The sequence below is a fragment of the Balaenoptera musculus genome, chromosome 1 (assembly GCF_009873245.2).
Source record: "Balaenoptera musculus isolate JJ_BM4_2016_0621 chromosome 1, mBalMus1.pri.v3, whole genome shotgun sequence".
Classification (NCBI taxonomy): domain Eukaryota; kingdom Metazoa; phylum Chordata; class Mammalia; order Artiodactyla; family Balaenopteridae; genus Balaenoptera; species Balaenoptera musculus.
The window spans coordinates 75,500,438-75,519,265 of NC_045785.1; the positions used below are offsets into that span (position 1 = coordinate 75,500,438).

General features: G+C 34.5%; 1 protein-coding gene across 6 annotated transcripts in view; it reads right to left on the reverse strand.

Annotated features, from left to right (window-relative positions):
* The window catches only part of COL24A1 (collagen type XXIV alpha 1 chain), a 389,657-nt gene that overhangs the window by 300,926 nt on the left and 69,903 nt on the right, over positions 1-18,828 (reverse strand). For 5 of the 6 annotated variants that reach the window (XM_036826634.1, XM_036826651.1, XM_036826660.1 and 2 more), the window contains exons 9-13: positions 16,646-16,690; positions 12,700-12,753; positions 11,610-11,654; positions 4,918-4,971; positions 657-701 (exon numbers count right to left, since the gene is read on the reverse strand). In XM_036826634.1, coding sequence (XP_036682529.1) covers positions 657-701; positions 4,918-4,971; positions 11,610-11,654; positions 12,700-12,753; positions 16,646-16,690 — 243 coding nt within the window. The remainder of the gene's footprint in view (positions 1-656; positions 702-4,917; positions 4,972-11,609; positions 11,655-12,699; positions 12,754-16,645; positions 16,691-18,828) is intronic. The other variant, XM_036826641.1, reaches the window with a different exon arrangement.

Genomic DNA, 18,828 nt, shown 5'->3' on the forward strand with positions numbered 1-18,828 from the left:
GAGCAGAGTATAGCACAGAATGTCTTACCCTAATAAATATCTTTGAATTGTAATAAAAAACAGCACAAGTGAAAAGCAGGTGGCTAATTAGCTATACTAACACAGCCAGGATAACCGAGGATGCTTTTTCTGAACCACGGTTTTCTCATTTGTTAAATAATGGGGTATTAGATAATGTCAAAATTTCCTCCCATCTCTGAAATTATTATATTATCTGGCAGAATTCACTTTACTTGATTTTTTTTAACATGAAAATATAAGAAACTAGTTTCTGAGCTAACATCTGAAGCAGGCATTTTAAAAACCTCTAAAACATGAGGGTGAATAGTGCTTTCATAAGTGTTTTAAATTGTTCATGTATTTCCTGTGACATTTTAATTTTAGCACCTTGTCATGGGGATAAAGGTCTCTCCCACCGGTATATTAAATGGGTTAGATGTGTTACATTTCGAGTTATTTTTTAATCTAAATACCCCTTCACATTCTCAGGTATTACTGGATAGGCTGTTAAAGTGGCAAATTTTAAACTCTGTTGAATGAGATGGATTGTGATAACAAGAACAACAGCTACATTTGTAGTTCAACAGGTGAGAAATATGCATATAATTAGATTATACTCCTCTAAACCGAACCTCATAAAACAAGAATCGAATTACCTGTCTTCCCTTAAGACCCCTCTTTCCACGGATCCCAGGAGCACCCTAGAATGTGAAAAAGTCAAAAGTAAATATTTGTTCCCTTCTTTGATTGCGTTGCTTGGTTTTTTGATATTGAGTTGTATAAGCTATTTATATATTTTGGATATTAACTCCCTGTCAGTCAAATTATTTGCAAATATTTTCTCCCATTCAGTAGGTTGTTTTTTTGTTTTGTTGATGGCTTCCTTTGTTGTGCAAAAGTTTTTTAGTTTAATTAGGTCCCATTCATTTATTTTTGCTTTTATTTCTTTTGCCTTAGGAGACAGATCCAAAAAAACATTTTATTTTGGATCTGTGATTTATGGCAGAGAGTGTTCTGGTTATGTTCTCTTCTAAGAGTTTTATAGTTTCAGATCTTACTTTTAGGTCTTTAATCCATTTTGAGTTTATTTTTGTATATGGTGTGAGGAAATGTTCTAATGTTCTTTACCATGTAGCTGTCCAGTTTTCCCAGCATCCAAAGAAGACATACAGTTGGCTACCAGGCACATGAAAAGATGCTTTACACTGCTAATTATTAGAGAAATGCAAATCAAAACCACATGAGATATCACCTCACACCTGTCAGAATGTCTATCATCAAAAAGAACACAAATAACAAACGTTGGTGAGGATGTGGAGAAAATGGAATCCTCCTACATTGTTGGTGGGAATGTAAATTGGTGCAGCCACTATGGAAAACAGTATTGGTGTTCCTCAAAAAACTCAAAATAGAACTACCATATGATTCAGCAATTTCACACCTGGGTAAATATCTGGGAAAAATGAAAACACTAATTCGAAAAGACTGAGGCACCCTGATGTTCATAGCAGCACTATTTACAGTAGCCAAGATATGGAAAGCAACCCTAGTGTCCATCAACAGATGAATGGATAAATATATCCATACGTGTGTATGCATATATACACACACATATGTATATATGTGCTTGTGTATACACACACACACAGGCATATACACATACACACAATGGAATATTATATGCCCATAAAAAATGAAATTCTGCCATTTGCACCAATGTGGATGGATCTAAAAAGAGAATATTCTCTCTAAAAGAGAATATTATGCTTAGTGAAGTAAGTCAGAGAAAGACAAATACTGTGTGATAATTCCACTTATATGTGGAATCTAAAAAATGAAACACACAAATGTATATAGCAAAATGGAAACAGACTCACAGATACAGAAAACAAACTAGTGGTTATCAGTGGGGAGAGGGAAGGATTGAGGGGCAAGATAGGGGTATGGGATTAAGAGATACAAATTACTATGTTTAAAATAGATAAGCAACAGGGATATATATTCTACAGCACAGGGAATTATAGCCATTATTTTTTAATAACCTTTAATGGAGTATAATCTATTAAAATACTGAATCAAGATGCTGTATACCTAAAAGTAATATAATATTGTAAATCAACTATACTTCAAAAAAGTAAATATTTGTTGAATCAATTAATGAGTTATTTTTTCTCAACCATCAATTTATGAAGTATGCCAAAGAGAAAAATAAGTTATCCTTTAAACTGGTGTGATATTCAAAAAAGCTTCAATGTATTAATTTAACTCAAGTGGCCCCTTTTCTTCTTCACAACAAAAATCTTGATTTTATTCAGAAATCCTTCCCATCTGTATTTCCAAATGGGATCCCGCCATTCCTCTGGTGATAGTTATTTGTCCAGAGGTGGCATGCAACCAAAGTTGGTACAACCAGACAAACAGGAAGTCTTATTTTCTGTACCCAACAGACAATTACCTCCTCTCTGTCTCCCTGTCTCTCTGGCTGGACATAAACAAAGGCATATTTAACCCTTGCACTGGGAATCTTGCAATCATATGAGAAACCAGCCTTAGGATAAAGCCAGCGTTAGTCAAGGCAAAGCAGAGAGAAGGATAATGATATCACTGTGCTCAGGATCATATTGTGCCTAGATCCCACCTAACCTATGGGTTTCTGGTCATAAGAAGCAGCCGTCGGGCATAGTACTTAAGTACTCAGTCTTTGGAGCCAGAATATCTATGTTCAAATCCTGGCTCTGCTCTTATTACCTATATATAGTCTTAGGTAAGTGTGTGTCTCTGTATGCCTCATTTTCTTCATCTATAGTGAGAAAAATAATACTACCTATCTCACTGAGTGTTGTGAGATTAAAGGAGCTAATTCGTATGTAGTATTTGCACAGCACCTTGCATATATCCGTAACCATTTGATAAATCATTTGCTGTTATCATTATCATCATTTATTTTAAATTTCCTCATTTTGAAGCCAGTTTGAAATGGGATCTTCTGTCACTTGCAGTCCAAAGCGTATTAACTGATAAAAATCCCTTGAGACTTATAATCACTTTTACAAGCCTTAGGGACTAAGAAATATGTCAGAACCATGTAGCTTGGGATTTTTGTATATACAGACAAGTTAGCAGATATCAATGGTTGAAGTAATCCATTTACTTTAATTCAACAGTGCTTAATAAATATTCATCTAATATTCTCTATTGAAAAAAGAGTTCAAAGATGAGCAATATGACTCATTTCATGAGGATTTCACACATCTTTACATAATATAGCCAAGCATTTAAGAAAAATAATTATTTTCTAAAACTTTAGTAGCTTCAGTAAATCTCAGCAGAAAACCTAAGGATAGTGCAGATAGAATTATATAAGAACTTTTTCATATATATATGCATGTGTATATTATTGACTTTCAGAAAGAACTTTTTCTTCCCATTTGTTTTCAGGAGTGATTAGAACATTATTTTCTTTGGCTTTTCTCTACTTAAATATTTCATAACATAATAACAACACCCAGTTAGCTATACCATTCAAGGTTTTAGTTAAAATTTTGAAGTAGCCTAATAATATTAGGACATGGTACCTATAATAGGCAGAATATCACAAAAGGGTCTTATATTTATGATTTGAGACAGTCTTGATATATTCATATAAACTAGTCGAAATTACTGAGTATGATTATAGGCATTGTGCCTACTGATAGTGTCACAGGGATCCTTGAATTCAAGATGATGACATTTTGCAAGGACATATAACTTTCGTTTATTTATTACATCAATTACTAGAAATAACTTCATTCCAACAGGTCAGGGAAGGATTGTATCATAAGCAGTACAGTAATTAACAATGTAAACTATACATACTCCTTTGGGTCTGTAAGAAGCAGTTCAATTCTTTGCATGATAGATTGGAAACATCATCTGTAAGTCTGCTGTGTTACATAGCAGTTAAGTGGCTTAGTTGTATGATCACACTGAAGATACTGTTTGCAAGTGAAAGAAATGACCTGTGCGCTCACCACAGGAATATCTTCACCTCTTATCACCGAAGACAACTAAACATTTTGATTGCCATTACAGCACATGTAAACTCTGAATGTTTCTTCTCTGTGGAGGTATTCACAAGTAACTACAAGAAAATGTGATTTAATTCACTCACTCAAAAAGCTATACATTTGAAATATTCATCTAGCAAAGAATAATTTGATTTATTTTCATTTGCAAAAATCAGTTTCCAGATATGAAAAAATTTTTGCCTGAACAGCACTTGTATAATAATAGAGTTAAATGCTAAATTCTGAATATGATTGTTTTCAAACCTGAGAATATGCTAATATTGTTTATTCTACTTGTTTTTAATTAATATTGACAGTGTAGATGAAGAAATGCAGCTAGAAATCACTGAACTGCATATGGCACTGAAAACTAGATATGACGAAGTTGGAATGCCAGAACTCTGTATGTATCTTGGTTAATTTTTATACGTAGAACAAACCATTTGGCAAAGATTCTACTTTATTCACAAGTACCTACATTTATGAACAGCTATCTTCCACTATTATATTAAACAAAAAAATATCTCTTTTGAAGTTGATTTATTACACATTGCATTGTAAAATACAAACCCTGCCAAGAGTTTCTACTCAAATCAAAGATCACTTACAAAATAAAATTTTCATAATTAGATAATATCAATTTGTGTTTTTTAAAAGTCAAATTTAAAGTTGCTAACCATAAATATTTATATCACCTCACTTACCTAAAACACAATTCAGTAAAATTTAAGAGAGTTTAATTATATTTCTGGTAGGTGACTTTCCTTAAAGCTGGCTTGTTTCACTGCCTGACATCTGGGTTTATGAGCCCTGTTATACTTTATCCTAAGCATATCACATTGGAAATAATATTTGAAGGAAACAGACTTACTCTTTCTCCTTCAGGTCCCAGTTGTCCTACTTCTCCAGGAGAGCCAATGAAACCCTTAAAGTAAACAAATAATCTTTGTATTATCTCACTTAAATATTCACCCTGTAAATAATTCTAAATAGAGATACTTAAAATTTATTCCTAGTAATATGAAATTATAAGGCATAACAGTTTGAATAATCTTGTGTCTTTTCTTCTAGAAATTACAGTTCAATCTTTTCATTAAAAAAAAAAAAAGTAGGAAATGTAACTTAAGGCATGGTGGCTAATAAAAATCAACAAGCCCAAATTCTTTTCTACATTGAATATCACAAAGGGCAGAAGACACAGATATACAATTAACTAAAATGTAAGGCAGAATGGAGGCATCCAAGAAACAGAAGTATGGAGGAGGAAGAGATTCATTCCAATGTGGCAGGAGGTAAAAGCAGTCAGAGGAGGTTTCAAAGGAGACTGGCACCTGAGGTAGGCCTGTGGAGTAGATAAAGTCTTGATAAGCAGAGGATGGAGAAAGAACACTCCAACCAGCACTACAGTAAGCAAAGATAAGATAGAGAGGACTCCGGGAGCGTTTTGTAAACGGTTAACTGACAGTTTCTTACGTGTAAGATGCTTTGGAGAGAAGCAGACCCATTGTGCCCTCAGGGAGATTCCAATAGGTCTGAGAAACAAGGGGTAAAATAACAATGCAAGCTACTTTATACTACCATACTTTAGTTAGATCTCACCTGTGGCAAATAATAACCTGTTTCATCAATTTAATAAATAAAGTGTACAGTAGTTTAGAGAATAGATTAAGGAGAGTCTTAAATTTCAGACTAAGAATTTTAGACTTTATAGTTCAGATAAGAAGCTACTGGACTTTGGGGGAGTGTGGTAGTGCCCTGATGTTAAGCTGTTTTTCTAAAATATTAATCTGTGGACAGGATACAGAATACACCCCAGGCAGGAAACACTGAATGTAGGAAAATGTGTTAGAATGCTGTTTCAATGGTCCAAATTTGAAGGAATATGAGTCTGGGTCACTCATTCACAAAACATCATTTTAGTGCCCACTGTGTGCCAAGAATTGGAATTATAAAAATAAATATGAAAATCAGTGCCCTCAAGAAGTTCATGGTTTATTAGGAAAAAGAGTCATACAAATAATTGTAATATCATAAGATAATTGTGACATGATTATGTGATATGTGATGTGATAAATACAAGATATAGAAGCTTTGAAGGCAGAATGACCAACTTTGCCTAGAGGGAAGATTTAGGAAAGTTTTACAGAGGAGGCAACATTTAAGCTGAGTCTTGAAGGAAAGGAAAGGCATTTTATGCAGGGCTAACAATGTGTCATCAATCAATCAATTAAAATAAAATGACATGGCATTTTCATAGAATTGCAAATAGTTCTGTGTGATTGGTAGGCAAGAGCGGGGGTTGGGAAGGCAACAGTGGCTACATCATGAAAAGTCTTTTATGTGATGACGGAAAGTTTGGGATTTATACTGAGTCATCAAAAACAATTTAGACAGAGTTTTGATATAATCAACTTTGCAGTTTATAGAATTCATTTGGATTACAGTGGTTCAACTGGTCTTTGTATCTATCTATAGGACTGAGGCAAAGATGATTCTAAGGTTTATACTGGACTGATAAGCAAATGGTAACCACTGATAGAAATATGGAAAACAAATAGGAAAGCTAATAGTTTAGTAGAAAGAGGATGAGTTCTGTTAGTCATTTTGAGATTGTGGTGATGACGAGGCATTCAAATTTAATTATCTTGGCAAGGAATTGGAGATGTGGGACTCACAGAAAGAGCTCACAGAGTGATATAAGATTTGAAGGGCAGGGGCTTCCCTGGTGGCGCAGAGGTTGAGAATCTGCCTGCCAATGCAGGGGACACGGGTTCGAGCCCTGGTCTGGGACGATCCCACATGCCGCGGAGCAACTGGGCCCGTGAGCCACAATTACTGAGCCTGCGCGTCTGGAGCCTGTTCTCCGCAACAAGAGAGGCCGCGATGGTGAGAGGCCCGCACACTGCGATGAAGAGTCGCCCCCGCTTGCCGCAACTGGAGAAAGCCCTCGCACAGAAACGAAGACCCAACACAGCCAAAAATAAATAAATAAATAAAAGTTAGCTTAGATTTGAAGGGCAGATGGGTCAGAAGCCTTAAGGGTAGAATAGAGCTCTTCGGGGGAAACAAAGAGAAATTTCCCTGAACCACTGAGAGGCTTAAATGGATGGAGATGGGAGAAGAAAAATGGTTTTATGAACACAGCAGAAACCCAAGGTATAAAAGAATTTGAAGAAGAGATACAGGAGGCCATTTTGACTAAATTCGAAATAAAGTCTACTTATTTTGACTTAGAGAATAGGTGACTTTTCAGAGCAAATTTTTCCATAATAGTATACATTAAGAAAGAACTCAGGTTTTAAAAAAGTAGATGTCATTTGTACACCTAGAACAGCATTATTCACAATAGCTAAAAGGTGGAAGCAACCCAAATGTTCAACAGATGAAAAGACAAACAAATGTGGCATATACATACAATGGAATATTATTCAGCCTGAAAAAGTAAGGATATCTTGACGCATGCCACAAGGTGGATGAATCTCAAAGACAATCATGCTAAGTGAAATAAGCCAGTCATAAAAGGATAGATATTATATGATTCCATTTAAATGAAGTACATAGAGTAGTCAAACTCATAGAGACAGAAAGTTGAATGGTTGCCAGGAGCTGGGGGGAAGGGAGAATGGGGAGTTACTGTTCAATAGATATAAAATTTCAGTTTGGGAAGATGAAAAAGTTCTGGAGGTGGATGGTGGTGATGGCCGCACCGCAATGTGAATGTACTTATTGCCTCCCGCTATGGACTGAATGTTTATGCCCCTCAAAATTCATACATTGAAGCCTAATCCCCAATACAATGGTATTTGGAGGTGGGACCTTTGGGAGGGAATTAGATCATGAGAGTAGAGCCCTCATGAATGGGATTACTGCCCTTCTAAAATGAGATATGAAAGAAATATGATTGCTCTCTCTGCCACATAAGGATACAGCAAGAAGGCAGCACTCTACAAGCCATGAGGTGGGCCCTAATGAAACACTGGATCTGCCTTCCCAGACTGAAGAACTGTGACATATAAATGTTTGTTGTTTAAGTCACCCAGTCTATGGTCATTTTTATTATAGCAGCCTATGACACCAGTGAACTTACATTTAAAAATAATTAAAATGGCAAATTTTATATTAACTATGTATTACCACAATATTTTTTTTAAAAGTAAGTGTCTCAGGAAACATTTCTAAGTTTCCTGGAATAAGAACCATGGGAAGCATTTAGTTCCTGAGGGTGAAAGCTAGTTGGGTGTTGCCAAGGAAAAACACCTTTAAAATTCCTATGTTCTACAGAGTGTATGAATGAATAAGCAAAAAATAAAATAAAAGAGAAAAAATAGTTTCCTTCTAATTAACTTTAATGATAAAACATCTATAATTTGTTTGCTTGAAAGCCAAGCATCTGAAGGATGGGGAAGGTTTCTTTTAAAATGAAGCATCCAAAAGTATTTCTGATACCAAAACGTTTACGATTATGATGACAAGCTACATGTACTTTCAGAAATATCACCTACAGGTGGCCTCAAGTTTAGAAACAGTTAACTTTTGTTTTAATATACACAACTGGAGTTTTGCTTATAAATAAAAAGAACAAACACCCTAACTAACGTACACTTCTCAGTAAACTAAATACTCAACTGAAAACTCAGGAGCTAAAAAGTCAGACCTCTACTCAACAAAGTCTGCACAGAGTACCAGCACAACATTTTACAAGTAAAGATTTTAAAGGGAACAATGCTATGCATAATTATGTAGGTGTTTCATAAAGGTTTCTTGATAATTATTATGCTGATTCTAACAGAAATAAAATGTCAGCAGCATCCACAAAAGAAATCATATGGGGTTGTGGTCATTCTCAAAACACTACCACTAAATTGGAGTTTAGTGTAATGTAATGTAAATTGGAGTTTAGTGTAATGAAACAAGGAACATAAAAAATAATAAGGGACTTCCCTGGCAGTCCAGCAGTTAAGACTCCATGCTTCCAATGCAGTGGATGCGGGTTTGATCCCTGGTCAGGGAAGTAAGATCCCACATTCCATACAGCCAAAAAATTAAAAAATTAAACAAAAAACACATATGCTTTTGCTTTTTTGGATTGAAGGTTGTATATCCAGGTAGAGGCAATTTTGTGTCACCAGCAGGGCCACTAAAAGGTTGGGGGAGGCCTACATACTTCTACATTTTGAGCCACCTAGCACCTTATTACACAAAGAAATACCAAAGGAGGGTTACAAAATGATTTATTTTAAACATTTACATTTTTAAAATAATTATCTTAACACCAAAAAATGCAGTCAAACAATGATGCCAGTCAAAAGGTAATTTATCATGATTTATAAAAATATTAATTCATATTGTATAGCATGTGGTATAGTCCAGTAACAGGACCCAAATTACATGAAAAACATAATCCTGTCAGTGTGATTTTATGATTTTTGTCTTTTTTAACCATATTTGGAGTTAATGTCTAAAGTCTACATTTGAGACTCTTCATGAATATGAAACCTAGAGAAATGACTCTTCTGACTCTTCCCTCACTCCCAAAGGAAAATTAAAGGATTAAATCAATTAAATTAGTCAGATAAGGATTAGATTTGATTTTTTTTAATGCTTTTATGAAGTTGGCCATCAAAACCTAAAAAAACTTAAAAAGGGTTACAACCTACACTATAATTTTCAGTACAAATGGGGAAAAAAGCAACAAAAGGATGTATAATATAGTACAAAAATGATATAAAGAAGAATTAGAAAAGTATAGGAATCACTGAAGCAAGATGAGAAAATGTAGTAAGAGAAAACTGCACAGTGCCAAGTAACAGGTCTAGGAGTTTAGCTCACATGCAAAAGAAACTCCCAAATTCCAATAATAATGATAAAATCTGCATAGAAAGTGCATGCCATGTGCTAGGCACTGTGCCTTAAGAATATTAATTAAGCTCAGGTAGTTCTCATAAGCACCTAAAGGTAGGTTTCATTATCACCTTTTAATAAGGTAAGAAAAATGAGGCACAGAAGGGTTGAATGACATCTAAGGTCACAAAACTAGTAAACAAGGGGTTAAGAAAAAAAAAAAAAAGTGGTCCTTGTCTAACTCCAATATGTTCTTTGTCCAAAGGTCCTTTGTCCTAAGGTCACAAAACTAGTAAACAAGGGGTTAAGAAAAAAAAAAAAAAAGTGGTCCTTGTCTAACTCCAATATGTTCTTTGTCCACTAATCTCTTCTTGCTTTCCAAATCCAAGTCAATATGTGCTTTTGGTGCAGTTTCCAATAAAGAATACATGACTTTTCCCCATTATATTTTCACTTAATGCAAGGGTGGAGACAGCATGGGATAGTAAAACAGTACAGAGCTGAAGGTGAGAAAACGCTGGTCTGAGTTCTGCTATGACTTTGTCAAATCATGTCAGTTCCATAGATTACTGTTTTCTCATCTGTAACATGGAGACAATACATGTGTTCTGCTACTTCATAGGACTGACAGCAAAAGAAATATGAAGTATTTGAAAATATTTAAGAATTTTTTTAAAATTAAGGCATCATTATAGTACATACTGTCTAAATACTTTTTGTTTTCCTTATTTCAAAAAGGTATTTTAGATAATATAAGGCAGATGCAGATTCCGGAAAATAACTGGCTATTAAAAATAGAGAATTTTGGGCTTCCCTGGTGGTGCAGTGGTTGGTAATCCGCCTGCCAATGCAGGGGACACAGGTTCGAGCCCTGGTCTGGGAAGGTCCCACAGGCCGTGGAGCAGCTGAGCCCGTGAGCCACAAGTACTGAGCCTGCTCGTCTGGAGCCTGTGCTCGGCAGCAAGAGAGGCCGCGATAGTGAGAGGCCCGCGCACCGCAATGAAGAGTGGCCCCCGCTCGCCGCAACTAGAGAAAGCCCTCGCACAGAAACGGAGATCCAACACAGCCAAAAATAAATAAATAAATTAATTTTTTTAAAAAATAGAGAATTTTAAAAACAAAAATTTTAGTTTACTAATTTTTCCTAGAACCAGCTTTGATTTTAATTTGTGACACACTACATAACACATCACAGTAATTTTTTTTTGTTTTACTCCCTTAATGATTAAAAGTGGCTAACAACTTCTTTAACGGTTGGAAGTGCAATGGTATATGCTTGAATGTGATAAGCCCATTTCTTTCTCTGCAGATATTTCTTTACTCCAGATAGCTTTTGTATTATTATCGCAGCCTTGAGTGCGAATTTTTTGCCTCTTCATATTTCTTTCATCATTATTTCTTAGGTCTATATACGTCCACACATGAATAATACTACAAATGCTTAAAGAGCATATTTTCAACATACCAGACGTTTTGCTAGGAGCTAGCAAAATAAATGATGTAGATGTAGGAGCTATCAAAGAATGATGTAAAACCTACCACCATAAGACTGCTCTCTATGGCCTTAACAGTAAAAATATCTATTTAATAAGTGTGTTTCTTTCCAGGCTAAACCTGCATTACATTCAAAGTTTCTATGGAAGTGTGAAAATAAGTATTTTGTACACTTCATTCTACTCATATGCAAGCATACTTAACAAAATGATGAAAATGCATACTTACTCGTACACCTTTAGGTCCTGGATTACCTTCTGGTCCAGCTAAACCCTAGTGTGAATAAAAGGCATCATCATCATACTACAGTACTTTTTAAAGAGTTGTAGATAAATAGATTAATAAAAAGGGCATATAAAAGTTATCATTTTCACAAGTATAAACTTCAGAACTCTGTATACTTAATGAAGACTATATACATTCAAGGAATTTTAGAATTTCAGAACCAAAAGAGGCACTGTATATAATCTATACACGAATATATTTTAGATATCTAAATAAAGTAGATTAACACATTGTCAGTAACAAAAATTATTTTTTAAGTTATTTCTTATTGGAAAACTGTGTTCTTTTAAAACACTTCTAATTAACTTATCGAAAATACATTACAGATCTATAAAAAGTATAAAAAGTATACAAAAAATATAAAGATATTTTATATAAATGTAGTTTTCTAGTATGCTAAATGAATAATTAATTTCAAGAGTAAGTAATCAATTCATGAAAGCCTAAGAAAGAACATTTGTTCTCTTATTAATCTATATGAAGTAGCTAGAGAAAGTTAGAAATTGGAGGGAAATAAATATGAAATGATTAGAATGAATTTTCACAACAGTATACAAAGACTTGAATCCAGTTCAGATAAAAGTATTCAGATAGTGGTATGTGTAGCGCTGCCAACTGTGTCCCAAGTGTTTATAGTTGTATTATTAAAAAATGTTGCTTATCATATAGAGTCTTAACTTGTACCATCACTTCGTTTTAGTCAGTGGCAGTACTGTAAAATCAGTAGCAGGGCCGTTTTAACATTTTATTAGCCCAGTGGGCATTTTAACTTAGAAGGTTCCTTTGTATATTACTCACATCAAACCTGTTTAAAAATCCTACTCCCATTTTAAGCAAAATTTTCTGCAGTAAAATTTTTGAAGGATTTTTACAATTTTGATATTAGAATTTTTGGAATTATTTTGCTATGAGTAATTCATTATTTAATAAAAGTAAACCAATTATCATTTGAACATTAACTCTTGAAATCAGAACATACAATGTATTAACCAAGAGGAACATAAAAAGAGAAGTTTAAATATAGTTACCTCACCTGCCTGCCAGGGTAACCACGTGAACCAATATTACCAGTGAATCCTGGAATTCCCTAAAATGAAAAATAATAAAACAATACAACAAAGTCAAAAGAAACCCAAGGAAACAAAATTGGTGCATTCATAATACCCAAGTTTGGAAAGAATATTTTTTCCATATAAAAATTCTAAGGGTCCTACACATTGCTTATCTGATTGAAGACATCTATTTAAAATGAAAATGAGATAAAATTGCTAAATAAAAATAAACACAACTATTAGATTAGGGACTTAAATGAGACACTGATTATTAGTAATGATAAATCTAGGGTAGAAAAATACAGTGATACATAACTTTTAAAAAACATATTAGAGAAATGGTGACAGCAGTAATAAATTTCATAGATTCTTTATTATGTAAAATTCATTTCCTGTTTGTTGTTTGGAAAAGAGATCATAAAAGACACTAGCTCTTTTGCCCCTCTGATCTGAAGTATACAGAAGAGTGTTACCTCTGGTTTAACGATAGAAATACTTTGAAATTCCTAAAATTTGGAAAATCTAGAGAAAAAACAGACCAAGAAAAAGGCAAATGGAGCATCACAGTGGAAAGTTTTTGCCCTCCCATTCCATTAGACTTGTAGGCTCCTAATTTGTCCTTCTCTCCACTTTTCTCAGAATCCATCTCTCAGTTTTGTTTTCTCTCATTTCTCCCTGTTGTCTCCCACTTCCTTCCCTTGCTCCAACAATTACCATTTACTTAGCACTTTTTTATGTGCCAATCCTATGCCACGCACTTTACGTCTACTTTACATCTATGAGATAGATACTATTTTCTCCATTTTACATTTGAAGAAACTAAGATACAGAGAAGTTATGAAATCTGCCCAAGATGGCACAGTGAGTAAGTAGCAGAGCCTAGATGTGAACCCAGACAATCTGACAAAAGTTGTCATGTGTGTGTATGCACAAACACACATATATATACATGTGCACATACATATATACATATACATACAGACATCTATACATATATATGGCAATGAACAACTTAACAGAATGTGAATAAACAGTTGCCTTCTGAGAAGTACAAAAAATTTTCATCTACATGTAGAGAGATTATACCCTATAAATTTCAGAAACCATATTTATGTACTAGATAGTACCTTATTAATATTATATATAATACATATTTTATTCCTATAACAGCATTTATTGAGCACCTATCATGTGCCAGGCACTATTTCAAGAATTTTATATGTATTATCTTATTTAATCTGCTCAAACCCTATAAGGTAGATACCATTATCCCTATTTTACAGATGCGAAAAACAAGACATGAAGTGTTTGTCATCAGTGGGAAGTCACTCAGCTAGTAAGTAGAAAGCCAGAATTTAAATCAGCAAGTCTAACTCCAGAGACCACCATTCAAGGCTGCCTCCCTAGTATAGGTTTGAAGTGCAAGTAACTTAAAGTAGTACTCTAAGGAAAGCCCTCTAATTATGAGACTTGCTTCAGTCTATTTACAACTGCTTCCTTTGTTCCCCATCCAATTCTAAAACACACAGGCCTATATCCAGACATCCACAAAACCTTATACTTGGGTATGCCAATAGAAAAGACTGAAATAAATTTAAAAAGCTGTTTTTATTTTGTAGGTTCTGGCTAATGCCAATCACCATCCCTTTCATTAGTTTCCTAGCCAACTTAGGTTAACTGACCTCAATTAAAAAGCAATCTGTTATAAGACATAAATGAAATCTGATTTTGAACGGATTTTCATAGAGGATGTTAAGACAACATGTAGCGATATAACACATTCCAGCTGCACAGAGAAATACACAAAAGGACACCACTGGATGACTAAATCCTGCTCTACTGGAATAGCAGTAAACAAAGTCAACGAGTAAGCTTTCAGCAGTCTTATGTGGCACAAACATATTCTAAGCCAACCACACCCTAAAATCACTTGGACAACCAGAGCAGCTCAAAAGAAACTCAAAACAAACACTATACCTCAATTCACTCTGCATTTAAAAAATGGCTCACTTAAATCTGTAGATCGAATGGAGGAATTCAGACACAAAGTTATATCTCTACCCCTGGAAAAATCAGGAATAATAAACCTGCCCCAATTCCACTTCTCACTCTAAGAATTAAAGCACGTGCTCTGAGTCAGTCAGACTTCACTGAGTCCCAGCACTGCCAGCATGGGTCCTCCCTATCTCTTAGTTTTTTTCATTAGTAAAATACAATAATAATATCTAGGTCACAGGATTATTGTGTAGAGAGAAGAGAACAATGTGTAAAAATATATTTAAAAGCAGGTGTAACTGCAATAATTCTTAGTGTTGTAGAGTATTAAATGAGTAAACATATGGAAATATTAAATAAATAATTATACTACTTGAAGTTCCAGTTAACAGTAGTACAGTTTGGCAACTAATAAAGACTCCGTAAATGACAGCTCTTATTACTAGACCTTGCCCAGATGGTATAATTACTTTCCTAAGTGTTTGCTGGCCAGTTTAGAGATATTTACAAATTTTCCAGAAGGGAATGTCTCCTAGCTAATTAGTTACGCTCCTCTTAATGTCCACAGTGTTTCCACAGTTAAAATGCAAAATGATTTTAGTTGTCCCTCACAGTTATCACCAATTTTGTCTTTTTTCTTCTGGAAATAAATAAAATAGAAAGAACTGATTCCAATAATACATTTTCCAACCTTTAAAACTGATTTCAGACTCTTCTCAAAAGCATACCACCCGCAGAACAATGACATGTATACTAACAAAATTAGGTTATAGAACAGTTGCGAGTAAACTGGTCAGTACTGACAAATGGTCAATTTTTCACTTACTTGTGATGTGTCAGGTTTTCTTCATTGAAATCTACACAGAATTTCTGCCAAAGCAGTATTCTAGGGATTTAGTTTTCCTCCCCAGGAACTAATCCCTCCTGCCCTTCTGATTTTTTTTTCCCATAAATGCTCAAATGCTTTTCAGCACTCATTTGATCTTCAGGAAACTGAGATTTTACTTGCTACAGATACATATATCGCTTGCCATGTCTAGTAATTAGCAATCTTGAAAAATTGTGCCTCAGGGACTGAGTAGAGTGTATTGTCCCTCTTACAGTGAATAAAAGAGAAAACTGGCTTTATTTCTTCATTTATCTTTCCCTCAGGGATAATCCATCACTTTTCTTTCTGGAGCTCCCTTTAGGGCTTCCTGAGGCTCTTTGCTAAATCTCCAATAACGATCTGTCACCTTAGTTAGTACCTAATCTCCTACCCTTTTCACTGATTTATTCATACTGGCCTAGTATATATTGTATTGAAAACAAGAGATATGACTTTATTTCTTCCTATGACATAATGATACATTATTTTATGGTGGGAGAGAGAAGGAATAACATGATCAAAAACTAAATAGTTCCCAAACTATTTTGACTTTTACATATGTGTGTATGTGTAGACTAGACAACAAACAGCAGATGTCCCATTCTAGTTTGGATTGTTATTAAAATTTATTTGCATTCCTTCATGCAAGGGTAGGGAACTAACAGCTGTGCATAGACTTCGGAGAACAGGAAAGCCCCTGAAACGTACAGAAAAATCAGTGCATATGTGTGTGTGCATATGCGTGTGTGCGCATGCATGGATAATCCGGGGACAGGATACACAGCATTTATGAGATTCTCACAGTGGTTTATGAACAACGGAAGTTTAAGACTGCTGTTCTGGAGCATGTTAGGCAGACAGTGAAAGTCAGTCTAAGATATGAAAAAAAACCCACAAGATTTAATAGATAATAAATTAGAAGTTTTTCCTATACTAAACAGAGTAAAAAGCATTAAGAAAAATTGAAAGAGTTACATGGGGGAAAATAATCTCTCAATGGAGTTCCCTACCATGTGTCTTTTTCACTGGAGAAGATGCAAGTCTTATAAAGGAAGAATACTTACTTGTTCACCTCGGAGTCCTGGGAGCCCTGGATGTCCTTTGAGACCCTGCAAGGGTAAAGGTGAAGACATACTATGAAAAGTAAACCCATTTGAGCCAAATAACTAACCACAGTTGTCTTTCACCCCAATTTTTGGTTTTCCCATTAATACAAATGTAATTCTTACTAATCTATTTCTTATTAAATGTAATCTTTTAAATTTAATAAAAATTTAATTTTTATTAAATAATAAATTCGTATTAGTGATTCTTAATTAATTTGTAGTGTTATTTGAATGATTTGTTATCAACTAAAATGGTTACATAGTATTGAATTTAAAAAAACAGCATCTTTTATAAAAGGCTGGTATCTAGCAATGGATCTGCTAAGTTTTTCTGAAGCTTTTTAAAAGTTGGTTTTAGTTCATTAATGCTGAAACAGAATGCCCTCAGGCATAATCTGTTTGTAATTATTGAAAAACTGGCAGTTTCAGGCAGTTTCCAGGCAGTTTCTCTAATCTAAAACATTGTCATAACATTCTATGAATGAGTGAATAAAAAGAGGCTGCTCACAGGTCCATCAAAAGGGTTTTATAAAGCTGTCTAAGAAATCAGTAACAAATGTTATATATCAATCGTACCTCAATAAAAAAAAGAAATTAGTAACAAAAAATTTTCCAAATAAGAACCAAAATCAAATCTTAATTTCTATCATTAACACCAAAAGATATAAAAGAGATAATAACTTTTATCCTCTAGAAAGATATTCTATGAGTGAAAGAAAGGAAGCTAAAAGAAAGGACAGGAAGAAAGAAATAAAGGACATTTCAGAGCATATTTGTACAGCTCTAATCAACAATCAGGAAATCAACCTGCTGTTTACTAGATTTTGGTGTATATAAAAGAACAAGAAAAAGTTCCTTTTTAAAAGAACCTTTTAGGATTTTAAGCAAACCTCAAAAACCTGAAATAAATTATAGTTAGTTTACAAATATCAGAAACTTCAAATTAATGTACTGCAAACTGAAGATAAGTTTTTGGAGTTTTAAGATATAGAGTAACAGAGTAAAAAGAGTCATTCAGAATTAATCACAGAGGGTTTATGAACTTGGATTAATGAATTAGAGAAGGAAATGATACTCTTGGGACAACGGGGAAATTAGAAGAGGTACCTATTTGAAAAATAAGGAAATGATTTAAGCAGGTTTTGAGGTGATAAACTTAAAACAAAAGTAAATGTTTAAGTAGAGAGGTCTCTTGGGAACCAGAGAGAAGACCAGAAATGTAAGAAGGCAAGTTGGAGACAAAAATGTTTGTGTTATCTGTATATGTAAGCATATTTGTAACAAGGGAGTAACAGAAGGAAAAAGCAAGAGGGCAGAGGAAATGCCCTGTCCTCTGGGAGCTCTGTTCTTTCATGATTAGGCTATTAGAGATCAGAGAAGTGGCCATGAGAAAGAAGGGGGAAAAAAGAGGGGGGAAAAGGAACGAAGGCACAAAGAAATTTCACTGAGCCACTATGTACCAGACATTGCACCAGCCACTTCCAAATACCTCACCTAATTCTATGGCAATCCTATGAAGTAGGTATCTTCTTCATTTTTACAGATGAGAAAACTGAGCACTGAGAAATTAAATGATATGACCAAAGTCATGTAGGTAGTAAGGTGGAATCATGTCAATTTGACAGTTAGATTTATCAAGAATTGAGCAACCTGCCCTTCTATTTACTTAATATGCCTATATTTGTCTCAGACTCAAATGCAGGCTGTCCTCATTCTCACCAAATGTTCAAACATTAATTTTAGACAACCAAGACAAATCAACAAAAGGGATTATATATCATAAATCATGGTATTATTAAAGTTACACATTTACCACCAGCATCTTATATACCCACAGTTTCACTGAGTTTGTACATTTTTTAAGATAGCTAAAGACCAGCCTAATTACAAAATAGAAGACATACATTGTTCTCAGTTGTCCAAATGTTACACAAGACTCTACAAGTAAAATATCCACAGAGCTTTTAATAATGGGAAATAAGAAATGTCCTCAGCACTAAGATAGTGGTGGTGGCTCCCCTGGATGAGGCAGCAGCTCTAGAAGGATGGAGTTCCTAAGAGAGTGTCAGGAAGATGAGAAATGAGGAGCCAGGGCGAGAGGTACACAGGTAGAGAAACTCTCTGCCATGGGCCTAGTTCCT